This window comes from Apis mellifera, linkage group LG15, assembly GCF_003254395.2.
Source record: "Apis mellifera strain DH4 linkage group LG15, Amel_HAv3.1, whole genome shotgun sequence".
Taxonomy (NCBI): Eukaryota; Metazoa; Arthropoda; class Insecta; order Hymenoptera; family Apidae; genus Apis; species Apis mellifera.
In genome coordinates, this window is record NC_037652.1 from 7,818,807 (window position 1) to 7,838,446 (window position 19,640).

General features: G+C 24.8%; 3 protein-coding genes across 6 annotated transcripts; 1 reads left to right on the forward strand and 2 right to left on the reverse strand.

The window, feature by feature from the left end:
* Nucleotides 1–909: 909 nt before the first annotated feature.
* LOC726548 (regulator of G-protein signaling loco) lies at nt 910–10,368 on the reverse strand. Of its 4 annotated transcripts, XM_001122276.5 has the most exons (15): nt 9,193–10,367; nt 8,477–9,085; nt 7,440–8,072; nt 5,327–5,437; nt 5,012–5,236; nt 4,692–4,912; nt 4,427–4,619; nt 3,955–4,164; nt 3,331–3,607; nt 3,110–3,258; nt 2,637–2,720; nt 2,398–2,542; nt 2,149–2,240; nt 1,667–1,967; nt 910–1,600 (listed from the first exon to the last, which is right to left on the reverse strand). In XM_001122276.5, exons 1-15 carry the CDS (start codon nt 9,832–9,834, stop codon nt 1,374–1,376), a joined length of 4,119 nt encoding a protein of 1,372 aa, XP_001122276.2. In that variant the 5' UTR covers nt 9,835–10,367; the 3' UTR covers nt 910–1,373. The 4 variants fall into 4 exon arrangements, with proteins under 4 accessions (XP_001122276.2, XP_006563652.1, XP_006563653.1 ...); XM_006563589.3 differs by having other exon boundaries at nt 910–1,967; XM_006563591.3 differs by having other exon boundaries at nt 1,535–1,986; nt 9,193–10,368.
* A 3,760-nt stretch (nt 10,369–14,128) lies between these two features.
* On the reverse strand, nt 14,129–15,434 carry LOC408515 (60S ribosomal protein L26). The gene is made up of 4 exons (XM_006563594.3): nt 15,329–15,434; nt 14,828–15,008; nt 14,587–14,727; nt 14,129–14,320 (listed from the first exon to the last, which is right to left on the reverse strand). The coding sequence occupies exons 2-4, from the start codon at nt 14,993–14,995 to the stop codon at nt 14,183–14,185; spliced, it is 447 nt and encodes a 148-aa protein (XP_006563657.1). The 5' UTR covers nt 14,996–15,008; nt 15,329–15,434; the 3' UTR covers nt 14,129–14,182.
* Nucleotides 15,435–15,837: 403 nt separating this feature from the next.
* Nucleotides 15,838–19,410, forward strand: LOC726616. Its single transcript, XM_001122341.5, has 4 exons — nt 15,838–15,983; nt 17,204–17,502; nt 18,358–18,632; nt 18,796–19,410. Exons 2-4 carry the CDS (start codon nt 17,423–17,425, stop codon nt 19,377–19,379), a joined length of 939 nt encoding a protein of 312 aa, XP_001122341.1. The 5' UTR covers nt 15,838–15,983; nt 17,204–17,422; the 3' UTR covers nt 19,380–19,410.
* Nucleotides 19,411–19,640: the final 230 nt, after the last annotated feature.

Genomic DNA, 19,640 nt, shown 5'->3' on the forward strand with positions numbered 1-19,640 from the left:
CTATATAATATAAACTTTGGAAAAAAAAAAATTAACAAAAAAAGTTTTAATTTAATAACTGTAAAATAATTTATAAATGAAAAATATAAAGCATATATATATATATATATACATGTAAGTACATTACATGTTATATATTACACATATATACGTATTTATTTTCGTAACCTTTGAACAAAAAGTTGTCTTTAAGTAATAACAACACGAATAGAACGAACAATATAAGAATCAACATTTATTCACATTGTATATTTATTAGATAATATATGGGGTTATGTGATAATAACATTATTTCTTTCAGAAAGATGTTTCTTTAATGAAAAATAATTTGGAGGGAAAATTCTTACTTTTTTTTTTTTCTTTGAAAAAAAGAAACTTTACATACAGTGATTTGTTTTAATGTTATCATTTTAACAAAAAATAAATAAGTTATTATTAATATTACTAATTTTTTAATTATACTTACCTTTTTTTGATCAATGTATCTATAAAATTTTCTACGCAAAATTTTCCAATTACAAATGTCGAAAAAATAAATTCTCTTTTACTTTGTATTAATTGCAATGATTTTCTTTTAATGTACAGGAACAACATATCAAAAACTAATGTCAGAATAAGGATTTCACAAAACTCAATGTGAAAACGCGATTCATTGAGTCTATCGAGCTGGATAACTCGCAACGATGACAGGCCCGCGTAAAATATATTATCATTGCCTATAACGCCACCTACAAAAATTGAAGGAAATAAATTAAGACATCAAAATATAAAGAAAAAAGGAAATCGTTACATACATACATTACGTACATGCTGGATTTTGTTCGCATTATATATGAAAAGAATGTAGATTTTTTTCATTGTTCAAATCGGACTAATTATATTAATGTAAAAACAAAATAAACGTCTCTATAAAACAAAGTTTATATTATTTATTCAATACATAAAATCTCAAATATTCTTTTCATCATTTACGTACAACAACATTCGCTATAAATTACAATATATAAAATATATATCCTATATAACTAGGAAAGTAACAGCTGTATTGTAAAAACACCATAAATATGTATCGACTACGTTTAAAAACACATTAAGAATACCATTAAAATAAACATCTTCAAGAATCATATTTTACATCAATCAAAAATATTATGATACAAAATTGTTATCGAAATTCTAAAAGGCACTAAATAATACTACCAACTCTTTCGTCTTATTACAACTTCGTTTTACGAATATGAATACATAATATATATAATAAAATTGATTAGATAACACTCTTTTGCTTTTTTTGTGGAACATTTCACGTTTTATTCTAAAAGCAAAAATATGTAAGAACCAATACGTAAATATTGGTTTCTTAATCAAATATATTATAAAATATTTTTCCGAGTAAATTCGGTAGGACTTAAAGAAACAGCATAATTAGACTTTGGTAAAGATTTCGGAGATACAATATATCCAGTTTTCGTTGCACATGTTATAAGATTTTTTGGTTTTGGCGGAAGCGGAGGAGGTTTCGACGATTTGTTTACTCCTACGGAGTTGACTTGAGTATCGAAACAACCGAAACCAGTAGTTTGGGAACAAGATCCATTCTCTACAACAGTCCGATCTCCATCCGTTAAAGTTGTATCTAATATGAACGAACTATCTGGAGACTTACTCTGCAGCTCTTTTCCAGTAGCCAATACATGGAATCGTTCATCGATATTTTCATTTTTTGATGAAGCCAACGTAGTTGTTGCCGTCATTGTTGTTGTCATCTTCATTGTTGTTTTTGTTGTTGTTGTTGTTACTGCTGTTGTTGTTATTAATGTTGTCATCGTTGTATTTTGATCATGCCCGCTATAGTTTTGCCGTTCATGAATCGAACTATAAAACTTGGCGTTTGCTTCACAATTGGTAGATACTATCCTAGGTCTTCGAACTTTGTTGCGATCCGCCGGCTTACCATTTTCCTTGTTCTGATCAGTAATTTCATAGCTTTAAGGGTCGAAACGTATCGCATAATAAAAATTTTAAAAATGAAATATGTTTAAAAACGTTACTTCGATAACTGGCAATATGTTTCATCAAATAAGTTTGGTATAATTAAGAAGATATGGATTACTATACCTTAGCACATGTAAATTTCATTTTGTTTACCTTTAAAAAATCTGGCAATTCAAAATTAATTTCCGTGCCTCTTTGATCTTCCAATCTAGATCTTTGTGCTCGTTTTAAACCTTCATATAAATCTATAAATATAGTCATAATTAATTTCATATTGCATAAGTAAAAATGACACAACATTTTGTATTTATATTTATATAAAAATTCATATTTATTATATTCTTATGTTATTTATTTATTTTATTATGAATAATACGATTCAAGTATTCAAATATAATTTACCTTCGCCATCAAATTTTCCTGGTAATTGAAGTTTCACTCCGTTCCGCCATTTCGCTATTAAAGGAGGATGAGACTTAGTAGTTTCTTCAGGAACATAATCGTTCGTGTTACTTTTTTCGTTTATATTACATTTAGACTTTCCTCCCTTTAACATATAACATGTACAATATATATAAAAATCATTTTTCTTAAAAGTAGTACAAACTCAATATTAGTAAAATAACAGACTTTTATCATACCTTTTTCTTTCCATGCATTGTAGAATCTCGAAGGAAAAATTTGCTCGGCAAAATAGATGAACCCTCAGACCGTTGATCATCAGACTATATTACAAAAAATAAAATAATTAGTAAATATTGTAATTTCATCAACTCTCAAATGAATTTTCTTATTTAAATATGGATATACACAATATACAATATAATATAATATAATACAAGCTTAAATTCCAATCATTTCATTCAAATTATAATACTATTAAATTTCATTATTTTTTTTCTATTATCTAATATCTCAAATTAGGCATATATTTTCTTCACTTGATTTTTTCAAATTTATTTTTTTTTCTTGTCAACAAATAAATTCTAAATTACATAAAATTTCTTTTTCTATTTTTAAAAAATTACAATATAAATTCTAAAACTCATCAAAACTTCTTATTGGAATTTAAACATACATTATTAAATTTAAATAAATATATTAATTTTATTACCTTACACGAGCCATCGTTATAATGATATTTACTCGAACCTTTGCCCACCAAAAGTTCTTCAAATACTCTATTTGTAATTTCATCTAAAGTGGATTGCGAATTTGACGCATCATGTGTATACTTAACTGTGTTTAGCTCTTTTTGTGAATCTGCAATGATATTAATTGTTTCAACTCAACAATTATGCTCGATATTTTTTTATCAATATTTCGATATCTTACCTTGATCCTTTATATTTGTTAAAATCAGTCTTACGGGAGCATCAATAGCTTGTATATCCATACAAATACGGTGATTTTCACTCCATACAGTAATCATATCTAGATTAAAACCATATTTATTTAGAAGCGGCCTCAATACATCTTTAAGAGTTCTGCCTTTATGTGCGATCACAGTTATCACTCGCCGAGAAGGTAAATCTACTTTCAATATTTTGGTTGGTACAACTTCTACTTCTTGACCAGCCAGTACTGATGAAGGATATTTTGCATCTATAATCTAAAAACATGAAAAACTTTTAAGTAATTTTAGAGATTAATAAATATATAAACAAATATTTAAATATTAAATTATAAATTTTAATTTCATGCAAACATACATAAAATACGCATATTTTATATATTTTAACAGATTTAACGAGAATATACCCATTTAAAAAAGCTATACCAAAAAATGCATGCATAAAAATTCTTACATAATAATAATTTTCCACAATCCTTGCAGCAATTATACTGTGCACAAGAAAGAAGTAGTAGATAGTATATTTCATATCAATTAAATTATTTTATTTGTTAATTTTAAGTAATCTTAAAAGATGCGTTAAATAAATGCGAGAGATCACAAACCTCATCTGTAGCTAGGATTAGAACATCATAGTTAGAATATCTGAGAGCTCTTTTATCAAGGAGGCGTGTAACCACATCTTTAATACTCTCCATTTGGCTAGTTGGTACAACCGTAGTCGATCCATCGGGTAATATTACCCGACATAACCCGGTACATTTGGCACGAACTTCTTTAGTTTCATTTGACTGTCCTTCGTAGGACGATAAAGACTACAAGTTATACATACAACAACTTTGTAGTTTTAAAATTAAATATGCGTTTAATAACACTGATATTTTTTTTTAACAAACATACTCCTCACATACTTAGTTGCAATACTAAGATCTACTACACACTTGCAATACAAATAAAACTAACACATACTATAATTACTTTTATATATACTTGCCTTTAATATCATTGTTTTACCAAATGATACATTTCTATATCTATATCTTTAATCACAATAACATGGAAAAAGAGAATACTTACATGTTTATGAAATGATTGTCTTAATGCCAAATCCCATGATGCAAGTGAAGATCTACTGCTAGATATAGAAATACTGTCGTCATTATTGTTACCTTCTGCTTCTCTTTTCATAGTTGTGAAACTTTTATATATAGTTTCATTTCTATTAGGACCTTTATTATATTCAGATTCACCACGATCTTTTGATTTAGATCTAAAAATGTATTATAGACAAAATTGATAACATTTTTTTCTCTTAATATCTATGAAATATCATTATTAATACCTGTTTTTTCTATTCCATGGAAGAATAGATTTTCTACATCGATCTTCTGCATCTGAATGACTCTTTTTTAATTTTACACTAGGAGAACTGGTAAGATTTAAATCACAATCTTCTACTCCAATTATAGAATTTCCTGTTTCTACACAATGACGATATAAATCAGATCTTAAAAATCTTGGGTAACTATCAAATTTCATCAAATTAAAAACCTGTTTTTGAGCCTGTAAATAAAATACAAATGATTTCTATTAATACAAAGCAATAAATGTTAATAATAATAATAAATCTAATTATAAAATTGAAGAAAACATCATGTACACCTGTAAAAAAAGATCAGCAGGCGATTCACTAAGAAGTTCTTGTGTTATTTGACCAGTTGCATGACTATCAACATTTACGGGTTCTGCTGCTGTAGTAGATAAGTGACGTTGGTAAATTTGATTAGCCAACTTACGTCTTGTAGAAACATCTTTAGTATCTTTGTACCTTTCACAAGCAGCCCAAAAATAGATATTTTCATGACTGAATTCCTTTTTTAAAAATTCCTAAATTATAAAAATAAAATTATTTAAAAAATTGTAATATGTCTTTATTTAGTAAATATGAATAAATATTGTAAAATGTGTCAATCTTACCGCAAATGTTTGTAAACCTTTTGGATCTTCTAATAATTTTTCAAAACCACTGGCCCATGCATGTATATTTTTGCAATCAGTATTTTTATTACATAATTCTGTACTACCGTGCTGCATTGAAGAAACATTAAAAAAATTATATTTTATTAATAACATCAAATAGGATTAAATAAATTATAAAGGAAATGATTGAATGCATACACTATTAATTTGATACAAATACTATTAGTTAGAAATAGATTAAAAAAGAAAAAAAAATCTTTAAATTTAAATAATTTTTAATATATGTTATTATATAATATATAATTTACTTATTAATTATATTTAAAAAGTTTTTCATTATGCACGCATTCACTCGTATCCGTAAGAGAATATATTGCATTAGAATTATAAATATAATAAGTAAAACTATATACAGAATTGTATATGTAAATTTACTTATTAAAAAAATATAAATAAAAAAAAAAAAAAATTTTTTTAAATATTATTGTTTATATTAAGCAAGACATTATGTTCATATAAATATTTCGTGTACGTAATATTTCTCGTATATAAATTATATACGAGAAATTATAAATATAGAAATGGAATAAATATGTTCTCACGTACAATAATATACAATTTAATATTTTTTTTATGTATCATTATTTTATCAAATTTTTAACAATAAAATCTACAACAATAAAACGAAATGAATCTATTCAATATCATTTATTGATAAAAAATTTGAACAACTACATAATATATAACGATTGATAAGAGTAAAGAAAATATTACAAAAATAAAATAATTAAAAAGGGCGCGAAATTAATTAATTCTTATTGTCAAAACAATCAAACATATCGGTATAATGTATCGACACTATATATCGATTTAATATTGTCGACTATTGACTAAATTAAATCACTGAAGTTTAATTTTCTGTCCTAATTAGTAAAAGAATAAAAATAAGATATTTCAATTTTAGAATGTTGCTTTTTATTTATTTAATATAAACAACTGATTAATTTCTAAAAATTAAAGAACATTGAATTAAAAAAATCATGAGATGATCTTTTAATAATCCCATAAAATATCGACCGTTTTATATCGTACATACCGATTTCACCACGGTATCCATGTCGTGATCGAAGATCGTATTTCTTCGTGTAGTCGCGTAACGATCCCATTTATTGAAGAAAAAACAAAGATATTTATAGAAACATATTATAATTTACGAAATAATTTTCTCAAAATTGATTATTAAAATAAGATTGTGTTACGTTCGTAATAATATGGGCTCCGCCCAACTGCAATGATGCACCGTTGACAATTATGATTCTGTACACGGTTCAACTCAATACTCAACCGAACACAACGTACACCGACACAACGTATGTGATTAATCGATCGTCTTATTTCAATTGAACCGATAATTTACACAAACGATGATTTAATAAATTTAATAGTGACTTCAATAATCATTATACACTAATCAACATATTATAACCGTTATGATCAGCATTACGTTCATTTTATAGCTAACATGTCACTCTCATGTGCACTACCGCTATGAGTATATTCACTCGTACTTCATTTCCTCCTCTCTCTCTTTCCCACTCCTTTCGAAATGCTCGGTCGGTCGGTCGGTTGATTTATCCGTCGGTAGCTTTATTTATTCATATTAAATATATCTTTTTTACTAATTTATTTATTTTTATGTAAATTCTTATTATTTCATTCCAAAATTATGAAACTATCAAATTAAAATATGACACCTTAATTCCATTACTCAATCTTCCCCTCTCCTCCCTCCATCCCCTCTCTACTAGCTCATTTCTTCTTTCCCGCCCTCACCCATTCACTCACTCACATTCTTTCTCTCTTGCTCATTCGCTCTCTTCCAATTCTCTTATATCCAATTACTAGCTCACTCATTCATTGATTCAGTCGCGAACTTGCTATACATCTTTTATTTTAGACATATTTAAATGACTTTTTCATCTTTCACTATATTTAATTTTTGTTTCAATGTGATCATCAATTATAAATTAATGAATCATTAATTATAATGATTAATTAATCAAATTAAACTTCAATATAAAAAAAAAAAATAAATATGTATAAATCTTACCAAACAGATATTCTGCACACAAGTTCCAACGTTTCGTATTTCTTGCAAACTTCCCCAGGGACGTGAATTATCCGATTTATCTGAATAAGTTTGGCACAATGGTCGAACATAATCCATACTCGTATTAAGATCTTCAAAACTATGCACTAAAGATTTGGAAATACCAGAAAAAACTTTTGGACTAAATTTATCTGGTACACCAATTTCTTTTGATTCTGTTAATCTTGTAAATTTCGATAATTGTTTCGATTTGATTACAGAATCATCAGATATTTCAATGGCATCTTCTAAGCCATGCAACATCGCGTTAGTACAAACGGACACGAGAGAACCAACGGACGAACTAAGCAACCCCTGCTTAACTGTTGAAGCAGATGGCAATGGACAGGTGGGCAAATCCCCCCTCTTTATTCCGTTTTGTGCATCGGAACTCATCTCGGAATTTTCTACCACTTCCGTATTTATTTCATTGCAAAAATCATTAAAAACAACACTTTCACGAGGCAATTTCAAATTATCTTTGTATATGTTTAATTTATTTGCTTCATTCCAACAAGTATTTGATACAGCCCGTACCGTTAATCTTAAATCCACGGCTTCATTACTATATGATCTTGAATAATCACATGTATCCTAAATACATACCACATTCATTAAAAACACAGTTTTTTTTTAAAATAAAATAAAAGATTTTAAAAATTAAAAAATAGTTTTTATATATAGTTCTTATATAACTTTATATATACTTTATTATATCTATAATTTTATTAAAAATAATTTTTTAAACGATTTTAATGAATTTAATAATATACATATTAATTAAAGTCATAAAATTTTTCTTTTTTTTTTTATTTAAAATATAAAATTTTTTTATGAATTTGTTATTTGTTATTCTATTGTCTTAGTTGTTGTATTAAACAAAATTACATAAATTTTAACATATATTTGATGAATAATTAAAATAAAGTATTAATAAGAAATCTTATAATCTGTTCCATATATTAAATTAACTACAATTAACATTATAATCAACATACCCTATATTCTGAAGTTGGACATCTTCTTTGGGAAACATTTTGAATAATATTTTTATCAGAACGGCTTGTACAATCATCTTTATAACCAATTCCAGAATCACTATTACTTGAATGAGCTGTTGATGTACTTATATTGCTTGGTTGTGGAGAAGCTGTTTCTTGATGTCTTCGCATTTCATTATATGGATTTGTATCAGTAGTTGCAGAATCTGATATGTACAGAGTTTGTATAGCACCTATTAGACCATTGCAACTATCTGGAAATTCCTGACATACATTTAATTCAGAAGTTTTGGTACATGTAAATCCAAATATATTGCATACACTAGAATGTACTACATGGTCAATTAATTTATAATAAATTGTAAAAACATGACAAGAATTTGAAACAATATTTTCTTTATCCTTAACAGATTTAGTTAATATGCCAAAATATTGTTTATCTTGTTCAGAAAAGGAATTACAAAATATTATTCTATAGGATGGATATTCTGCTATAATACGATTTTCTGAATTAGTGAGTTTTATATTTGCTACATGTATTGTTAACAATACCGTAGTTGGATTTCTTTTTTCAGCTTTCAACCGTTTGATACATTTTCTCAATACCTAGAGAAATAAATAAAAATTAATAAAATCATATGTAAATCAATTGTTTTACATAAGTTTAAAAAATAATTTATTATAATAATAATATTACCAAAATTACATATTACCTGCATCATACACGATGGATGTAATTGATTTGGAATGTCTATAGTACCAAGATAACCAACAACTGTTCTATGTACTATTTTCTCAGAATCTCTTTTATGAGATGTTGGTGGCGGTGGTGGTGGAAGAGGACTAGACATATCCCAATGATAATGTAAGTTACAATAATTTCCATGATTTTGCAATTCAGGTGGTGTTTTTCCAGCTACATCAAACATAGCACCACTTTGTAAGTCCCGTACAACTTTAGCAACTCTACATTGTAGTTGTAATGCTCCAATGTTACTTGCACGAGGTTTATGAATATATTTAGGTTTGCAGCGTATTGCCGTTAATCCTTCTTCATCCGAAGAATCAGAATAATAATTTTCAGCTATTTGTAATCTTAAAATACCCTTAGAACGACCAATTAATTGTACAACATCATCATGTGGTAATTTACTAACATTGTGACCATTCACAGATACTAAATAATCGCCGGCTCGTAATCCAGCAATATCTGCAGGACTCCCTGGAACGATGCAACTCAATATGCAGGGTTGTTGTCCCGAGATCGTAAAACCAAATCCTTTCATTCCACGTAACACCTCCACTGCTCTTACACCGTAATTCACTCGCTTTTTCTTCTTTCTATTTTGATGCATTCTTATATTTTCTTTTCATCAATTAACATAAAAATTTCAATTAGTTGTTCAAAATTGCCAATCAGATTATCATTGATTTAATACTTTCACGATCCAAAAAAACTTCTGAATCATCTTTACTTAAATTCTATTTTCATCACCTATTCTATTTCTTTCAATTTTTTCGAAAGAAAAATAAATGTATCAAAATATAATAATTTATAAATCACACGATTAACCGAACTAATCATCGATAATCAATTCCCATTTCAAATTGGTTCTTGACCGTTTATACTGTGATTCGTGACGGCGTTCTTTCTGCGCTCTTGTACCTCTTTCTCTTACACTATATTACTGTATCACTAAAACTCAATTTTTCATTCATTTTTTTTTTTTAATTTTTATATACATTTTTAGAATTTATACACATTAAAATGCACATACTATTTATCTTATTTTTTTTAAACTTCCAAATAATGAATAAGATGTTTTGATAATCTCGTCATTCTTTTTCTTTTACTTCTATCCTTTCACTCCCTCTACTTTCTTTCTTTCATTTACATCATTGTTTGTACCTATATATCCATCGATTCATATACTTCCGGTATACAAATACATATTATACTAGAAATTTCATAATGAAACATTTTTTTTTCACACTGAATACATTTTCATATAAAAGAATTACTATTGATATTATAATAATTGGTATAATGATTGTTATTATTTATATAATTTCTTTTTTCGATAACAAATATATATGTAATAAAAATTATCAAAAATTCTTTATTATTTATCTTAGTTTTAATAGATTCAATTTTAATTCATATTATGTTCAATTTATATACTTTTTATTTTTTAAAATGAATAATAATAGAGATTAGTTTAATTATATGATAGGTATCAATTTAAAAATTTATTTTATTCAATACCATTGGAAATATTATAAAAATTTATGTTTATTTTAAATATCATTTCAAATATTTTTATTTTTTTAAATATATTAGAATTTAATAAATATATAACTAATGCAATATATTTTGATTTTTTTTTATTAAACAAAATATTATTTTTATTGTATAATTATTGTAATTTTGTTTTTAATTGAATATAAAATATAGATATTTTATAAAAAAAAAAATGTATAAATCTATTTAAAAAAAAAAAGAAAAAATAACCTCTACATTTTAAATCGTTTCGTTGCATCGTAATGTTGTATGTATTACTATATATACAATATTTATATAAATATGTACAAATTTTGTGATAAATGTTTAAAGTGATAAATATTTTAGTAATTGTCCATAATTATAAAACATTTTATTCTTATTCATTCACTTCTTTATTTTAAATATTAACATATTATTGTTGAAAGACTTAAAAGTGACAATAGAGGTTAAGTTATTGAATAATTTTCAATATATTATTGAAAAATTTTATTATACTATGGAATCGAATGAAATTACTTGGAAATTAGTACCAAATACAGTTGCAAGTAGAATGATAGATTTTTCTTTAATACATAAGCTAGTACCATCTAGAAAAATACGTCAAAGAAATAAAGCTATGAATATTGCAATTAAACAGTTTCAGAGTTTAAAATCGTATAGTCAATATATTAAAATGAAAACTTCAATTCTTCGAAATTTGTCAGATGATAGTGAAACTGATGATAATGTAAGTTTTACAGAAGATGATTATAGTATTTTATATAAATCTGATCTAAGTTTAACAGACTACATAATGCAAAAATCTGACAAAAATAAAAAGTATACTTATGAATCAGAATTTGAGACTAATAAAAATAATGTTATTTCTAATTTAAAAACTAAGAAAACATGTATAAAAAAACGCAAAAGAAAATCATCAGAAACTATAAATTTAGGTTGGCAAAAAGTTGTTAAAAAAAGAATTAAAGATTCTTCTTTTAAAATAAAAAAGACAAATGTAAATGATTCTATATCTTCTAATGTAACTTCTTCTTTAATAAATGATAAAAGTTTAAAAAATGCTAACACACAAGATAACTTCAAGATTGATACAAACTGTTCTAAGGAAAGTATTTTAAATCCATCAAATGAAATATCAATAAATAATGAAGTTTATACTGCAGAAAAAACTAAAGATAAATGTTCCAGAGTTCCAGATTCAAATAAAGTAAAACATGATATAATAAATACAAAACATGAAACAATAAACAAAAATAATGAGTTAGAAGTATCAAATCTTATGATGGATAATATTGATGAAAAGTTTCAATCAAATGAAAATTATTCTTGTAAATTATTTGATAATTCTAATACAGAAAAAGAAACAGTAAAAGAAAAAGTAACAGTAAAAAAAACAGAAAAAAAAACAGTAAAAGAAATCAAGAAAGAAATATCATCATTATCAGATCATATTAATGAAAATCAAAATCCTAATGATTATTGTATAAATAAAAATATACTTTTGATTAAAAATAATTGTAATCAATCAAAGAAAAATTTAATTAGAAAAGAATTAAAAGATCAGCTTTCAATTATAGGCAGTACATATCAACCAAAGGATTCAGGCATTGAAGAAGATTCAGAGGAAGAAATTTCAGATCATAAAAAAGAACATTATAAAAAAGTTAAAAACACAATTCAAAATATAGAACAGAATATATCAACTACTTCTCCACAATCCACAATAAATTATAAAAATAATTTGATAGATTGTGATAATAATTCTGAAAGGCACATAAATAAATCAGATACTAAAGATATAATATTACATACAGATAAAAATATAAATGAAGTAGAATATAAGGAAAAGCATAAAGTACCTAAAGTTACTCACACAGAAATTGTTAATAAGAAATATAAAATAATATGTGATACATCTGTATTTGATAATCATAATGAACCAGAAGAATTAGATTTTCATGATGAAAATGATGAAATACAGGAAATAGAACAAATGGAAGGTAGTATTTCTCCTAAGACTCAAAAACGATTGCAACAATTAAGAAGATTTAATTTAACTGCAGATAGTAGTAACTCTAGTGATAATGATGATACAAATTGTAATGTTGAAAATATGAGAAATAAACTATTCGAACGATCTAAAGAATCAGTAGATACATTAAATAGTGAAGATGAAGATATAAATTCCAAACATGAAATTTCAATGAAATTTGATGAATATAATGAAAATAATGATAAATATATTCAACGTAAATCAAATTTATTAAATAATACAATAAATCATAATTTTAACAAAAAACAAAATGCGAAAAAAGTAAATAAAAAGAACTTAAAAATAAAATGTACAGTGCAATCAGAAAATGCACAATCACCAATATGTGATAGACCATGCAATGTATAAATAAGAATTTTGTTTTTTGTTTAAACACACTATTTTTATTTTATATATTTTATTTTTTTCATTTTTTCAGTTACAGGAATTAATAAAAAAAGAAGGTTTAATACTTGAAACAACAATACCTTCTTTTACCCTTAAAGACATAGAAGAGGATGATATTTTTATTATTGATATTCCTTCTACGGTATAATACATATAAATTGTATTGATGTAAAAAAAATTCAAGAATGTAGGATTTCATTTTATTTTTATTGTATACAGGTACTTGAAAATGAATTAATAGGAAATAAAATAGTTTTGACAGACAAAAAATTAAAACTTGGAAAAAAAAAATACAAAATTGAATGTAAAAATAAAGATAATATATCTTGGGTTTTTGCTAGTGGAAAAGTTCACAAACCCTACAAAATAGGTATATATTTAATACATTGATGATAATTTCTTATATATACATAAGTTAATATTATTTAAAAAATATTTTTTGTTTTTAGTAAATATTAAATCAATGACAAGAGCAGTAGCAAGAGAAAAAATTACATAAAACTCATTTGTTCAAATTAAGTAAAATTTGTAAAGCAACACATCAAAAAATTCAATTCATCTTATCAAATGTTCATTATCTAATACATAAAATATTTAAATAATGAAAATATAATGACAATGTAAGTAATTTGTGCAATTAATTTAAAAATTTATCTATTTATGTTTTTATTATGAATTTATATCATATTTTTGCATGATTTTTCAATGATGCAATAATTTTAAAAATTTATGATTGAGTACATCTATTACAATATTGTTGATTTATTTATAAATGTAACAATTTTGTAATTTTGATCTAAGTACGTAATAATTTTAATATCTGTTTTAATAAATCAATATATTTTTATATATATTAAAAAAACACAAAAAAATTTTGAAATATTTCATAAGTTAGTATTAAGTATTGAAAATATATTACGCATAATTTCAATATTAATGTTTTTATTAAATTTTTTATAAATGAAACTATATTTTAAATTTATGAAGTTTCCATGGCAGCAGTTGAATCTTCAGTATATTTGCCCTTATCCTTGCCTAATGCAGCAAGCCTACCTTTACTTCTTCTGTCAATAATCTTCTTACGATCTTTATCCATTTTTAATTTTACAATGACTGTCTGTAAAGCAAACAAAATTTAAATTGTAAAAAAAAACAAATATTTTTTCTAATAAAAATAAAGTAAAATCATAAAATCAGTGCCAATTTTTCTGCAGTAAAAAAGCTACGCAAGTCAAATTCATAAATATAAAGGAGAACCCTTTTATATCAATGTAAATGACAAACATTATGCTATTTATCTATGTGAATGGTTTAATTCATCATTTATCAAAATTAAATAATATACAGTAAAATATAATAAAAAAAAAATGGCTATTTTTTTACCTTAGAGGGATCAATACCAACATATACATTAGCAGTATTAATTTTTTCACGTTGAATTCTTTCTATGTATATGACAAATTTTTTCCTATATACTTGAACAACTTTACCAACTTGTTGTCCTTTATAATGTCCACGCACAACCTGTTGAAAATAATTATAAATTTAATAAATTAATTATCAATTATTAATATAATTATCTTCTTTAATCTTTAAATAATTCATAATATACTTAATATCCTACCTGAACTTCATCATCTTTGCGAATTGGCATAGAACGAACATTATATTTCTGTCGAAGTTCTTTTGACAAAGGAGCCGACATAAGTCTTCTTCGAATATGAGACGGTGCGGTAAAATGCCTCTTTCGATTTTTCCGCCGCGAAGAAGAAACAAGTCGATTAAATTTCATGGTTATTGGTTACCTGTATACAAAATATTAATAGATATTGTAACTTTGGATTAATTCTAATAAAATGAAATTTAATAATTCATAGTAAAATTATGCGTTACATTTAATAATTTAATAACGTCAAATTTTTATAATTGGATATTTATTTATATATACAAATATAATAAATAGGTTAGAATAACTGTCATTAAAAATATAATTATTATTAGTATCTCATAACATTATTAATAATCATATTTATAATTTAAAATTAACACAATTTTCATGTAAAATCTTTATTGAAATTGCTTATTTAATTCCGATTAAAATCGATTTAAATTTTATCGAACTTACCGTCAACGATTCTATCTCGTAACCCTAACCGGAAGAGCGTTTGCTTTTATGATGCCTGAAAGAGAAACAAATTTACCTAGTCTAGTAACTTTATAATTCACTAAATTATTCGGATTGGTTAATTGATTACCATTATAATTGATCAACTTTAATTCGAATCTTTATGATAATATTATATTTGAATATTAATTGAAATATTAAATATTATATTGAATTTATATCGATTCAAAATTTTAATGATATTATAAAATAAATTTTATAATTAAATACATGTATATTATTATTATGTATATATATTATTATTATTATTATATGTATATAATAAATTAAATTTAAATATATACAAAAATAATGTGTAATCTTTCTTTAGTATAATAGTTACGTCCTTATCTCAAAATATAATTTCTCTTTATTTCCCCTATATTAGTCTAGTTCTTTTTTATTTTTCTAGAAATAGAAATTTTCCACCATTAGAAAGCTGATCCTTTTGACAACATAGATGAATATGATGTGAGTTTATGCCATCTACATCAATTCATAGGTAGTTGTATTGTTTTACAATTACAGTACATCACCATTTTCAAGATCTTATGAAAATATTGCCGTTATGGGGCTATTAATTGTACAACGACATTCAATACATCATACAAAGCAAGTAAGTAAATGATTAATCAACAAAACTTTTGTTTATTGAATGGAATATGTTTGTTTATATTATAATTTTTAAAACAGTACTAAAAATACTATCAGTAGATTTTAAAATATATTTTTTTTGTTTCGTACAAATTATTTTTATTATAAATTTTGTTATTTCTTCTTTTGTTTTTTATATTGGTTTGACTATTTTATTTTTTCTAATATTATTTTTAATTTTTCTAATTTTTTTTTTTAAGAGATTTCATTTTATGTTGACAACTTAATAAACGAGTAGAATTTACAAAAAAAACATAAGTTTTATATTATTCTAAAATTAAATTTATATTATATTAAATTAAATTCATCAATAATTTTAAAAATTATAAAAATTATAACATTGATTAATGAATCCTAAAGAACATATCTATAAAACAATAAATTACAGTGTCGATTTCATAAATAAATAAAATATATTAATTATAAATTAGATATAAGTTAAACAAATTTTTGACTGCTTTCAAACAGTTGGAAATACAAAAGTCAAATCAATTTTATCAAAATCATTTGTTTATAACGTCTGACTCAGCATTCGCCATTTGTTGTTCATCGAACGGATAGATTATAAACGAAGCCAAAATGGCTTCAACATACTAGTAATCCTTATGCATTTTTAAATATGCGTAACTTTTGATACAATAATTTTTTAGATTTAAGTTCTATATTTTTGGATTCTATTTATTAAATTATTATCAAATGATAAATAAATAAAATAATTTTTTACCAATATAAAAAATGAGATGCAATAAAAATATATTTGTATGAAAGAGACAGAGAGAGAGAGAAAGAGAGAGCACGAAAACATAACACATTATATAATATATACATGATGAAAACTTTGCAATTTAATAAAAAAATATATATTCAGTAAAAAAATAAAGACAAATGAATACGAATAAAGAAATATTGATTAATATAATTTTTTTACAATTTTTCTTCAAATTTAGAATTTGTTGATTAATCAAACGTATCCGTTCAAACAACAAATTAAAAAATATAAATAGATTCTTTTTGTATTTTTCTTTTCCCAAAATGATTTTTATATTAAATATAAAATATGTTTCTTTTTGCAATTCATTTAAGTATATTAAGTAATATTTCTAAAATAAAAAAATATTTAATAAAATTGTATTTAATTACATATAATTAAAACGCAGATCTATCATCTTATTTGTGTTTTAGGTCTGTAGAACAACGTGCAGATCAATCTCCTAGAAAATAGTATTTTACTAAAAACTTATAAAAAATTATAACTTTAAATTTTGGTATTTTTTGAATCCGATGTTTCAAAGTGTGATATAACAAAAAAAATATATATATATAATATATTAGTATTTGAAAATAAAGTACTTTTTATTATATTAAATTTGAAAAAAAAAAAAAAGAAAATTGAGTTGCAAAATGGGTTCCACAAGACAAGATAGATCACTTAGCAGTGGAATATCTTTGCCACAGTGGATGAAAGGAAGAACCGATAGCAGGTATGTTTTTTTTTAATTTCTTTTGAGAGAAGCATCTTAATGTTAAACTTCGACTTGTACTAAGTTGCAGGCTCATGATGCTTTAACATTATTCTTTGCTGAATAAGTAAAGGAGATTTAAACCAACGGTAAGAGGCAATTTTTTTAATTGCCCGCAAAATATTTCTGAGAATTTATAACATTATATACAATGTTATGAATATAAAAGATGAATTTAAATCATTTCATAAGATATAATTTCGAATATTTGCAAATTAATTGTGTAAAATATAAGATAAAATTTAAATTTATATTATTTAAAACTTTAGTATTTAATATATATTTTGCAAGCAAAAAAAAATATATGTGATATTTGGCCAACACGTAATATAACGCGAATAAGCAGTTGATCGCATGGGCATTGTGCTATTCTTAGACTTATGACACTCTTCACGAGAGAAGTACGACCTCGTGCAGTTTGTGTGCTGCGCATAGCGTTCTATTCTTTTATTTTTCTATATTGTTTCTTTTAATATTGTTTTACGTTAAAAAATCAAATTAAATATCTTTCCATTTACGGCACGATTATATATAGTTCAATTAATGAAGTATTTGTGTAAGATTTATATTTTTGATATTTACGTGTTACTATAGGATTTAAAAATTTATAAATAACTATCTAATATTTTAAAAAGTAGAATTTAAAAATAAGAATAAAAAATTTCACAGTTGAAAGAATTTTTTAATAGAATCGTGAGTCGAAGAAATGTGATAAAAATTGGATTTTTTTTATTAAATAGCTTAGCCTTGTTTTTTTTTATCTACTTTGTAAAATGTGAAATTATAACTTTTCGCATTTTTTTTTTTTTTATGCAGATTCGACTTTGACGAGAGTACATTTAGTCCTCCATCTCACGACGACAGCTTCTTTTATATACGGTATCCAAAGACACAAAATCGATTATCGGTTTCGCAAGACTTTCGGCCAATTGATGAAGTTTTTAATGAACAAAATATTACTCCATCAACAAATAATATAAAAACACAAGATACACAGCAACAGATTATTGAAGAGAAGAAAAAAAATCAGGAGATTGATTTTAGCAAGCATCCTTTACCTTGTCAACCATTTATACCAACAACAAATAAAGGTATTAATATTAATTATTATATGTATTTTTTTGTACGATTTGTAATTATATAAATAACAAAACGGTGAATTTTCTGAATATTTCAAAAAATAATGAAATATAAGAAATGTTGTTTTATATTTTATGTATTATATAATTAAAATTTTGTGATTTTGCATTCTAGGCAATGAGACTAAACCAACTGTAAAACCATCAACCAACAATACAAAAATTACAAAGTCCCAAGGAGTAGATGATGGATTTCATGGTGAACCAGCACTTTGTGGAAAGTCGATTGTTCTTGTAGCCAGTCAGATAATGTCTAACAAACTTCACGAAAATTTCTCAGCCGAACAGGCTGCTGACAAAGAGTACAAAAAAGGAAGTAAATCTTTACCAGCTACTCCACTCGCTTCGCCCGCAGGCAGTCCAAATAGTTCCCCGAAAACTCGTCGACGTGCTCCTTCTAATCGGTATTTTGCTCCATTTCTTCTTGATCGTGAAAAATATCAAGGAGGTTGGATTTTATCAAGCATCTTCGGACAATCTAGAGAAATTGTTACTGGTAAAATTGACGAAGAGGACGAAACAGATGTTTCAACTCCTTCACTTAAAGCATTTGCTCGAAAAAAATCTATTTCATCGCAAAATCTCACATATGTCGGAAGTGATGAAAAACCAGTTGAAAAACCAGCTTTGTCAAATGTATTTCAAGCAAAACCGTCAGAATTAAGAGAGATGAATTTTTGGTCCCCGACATCAATGTGAACCAATATATAATATAATATCTTTAATTCTATTTATATGCGTATTATTATTACGTTTTGAGTTTAATTAATTAATTATTATTATATATAATTTATCATTAGTCGTTAATTTGGAGGTAAGAATTTATTTAAGAACACGATAAAAATTTGTGCACGATATTATCCATCTATTAAATTTTCTAAAATTAACGAATGCATTGATAAAACGGAAAAAGAAAAAAAAAAGAAAATGGAACTTTTTATATTCATTGTCCCTTTCATA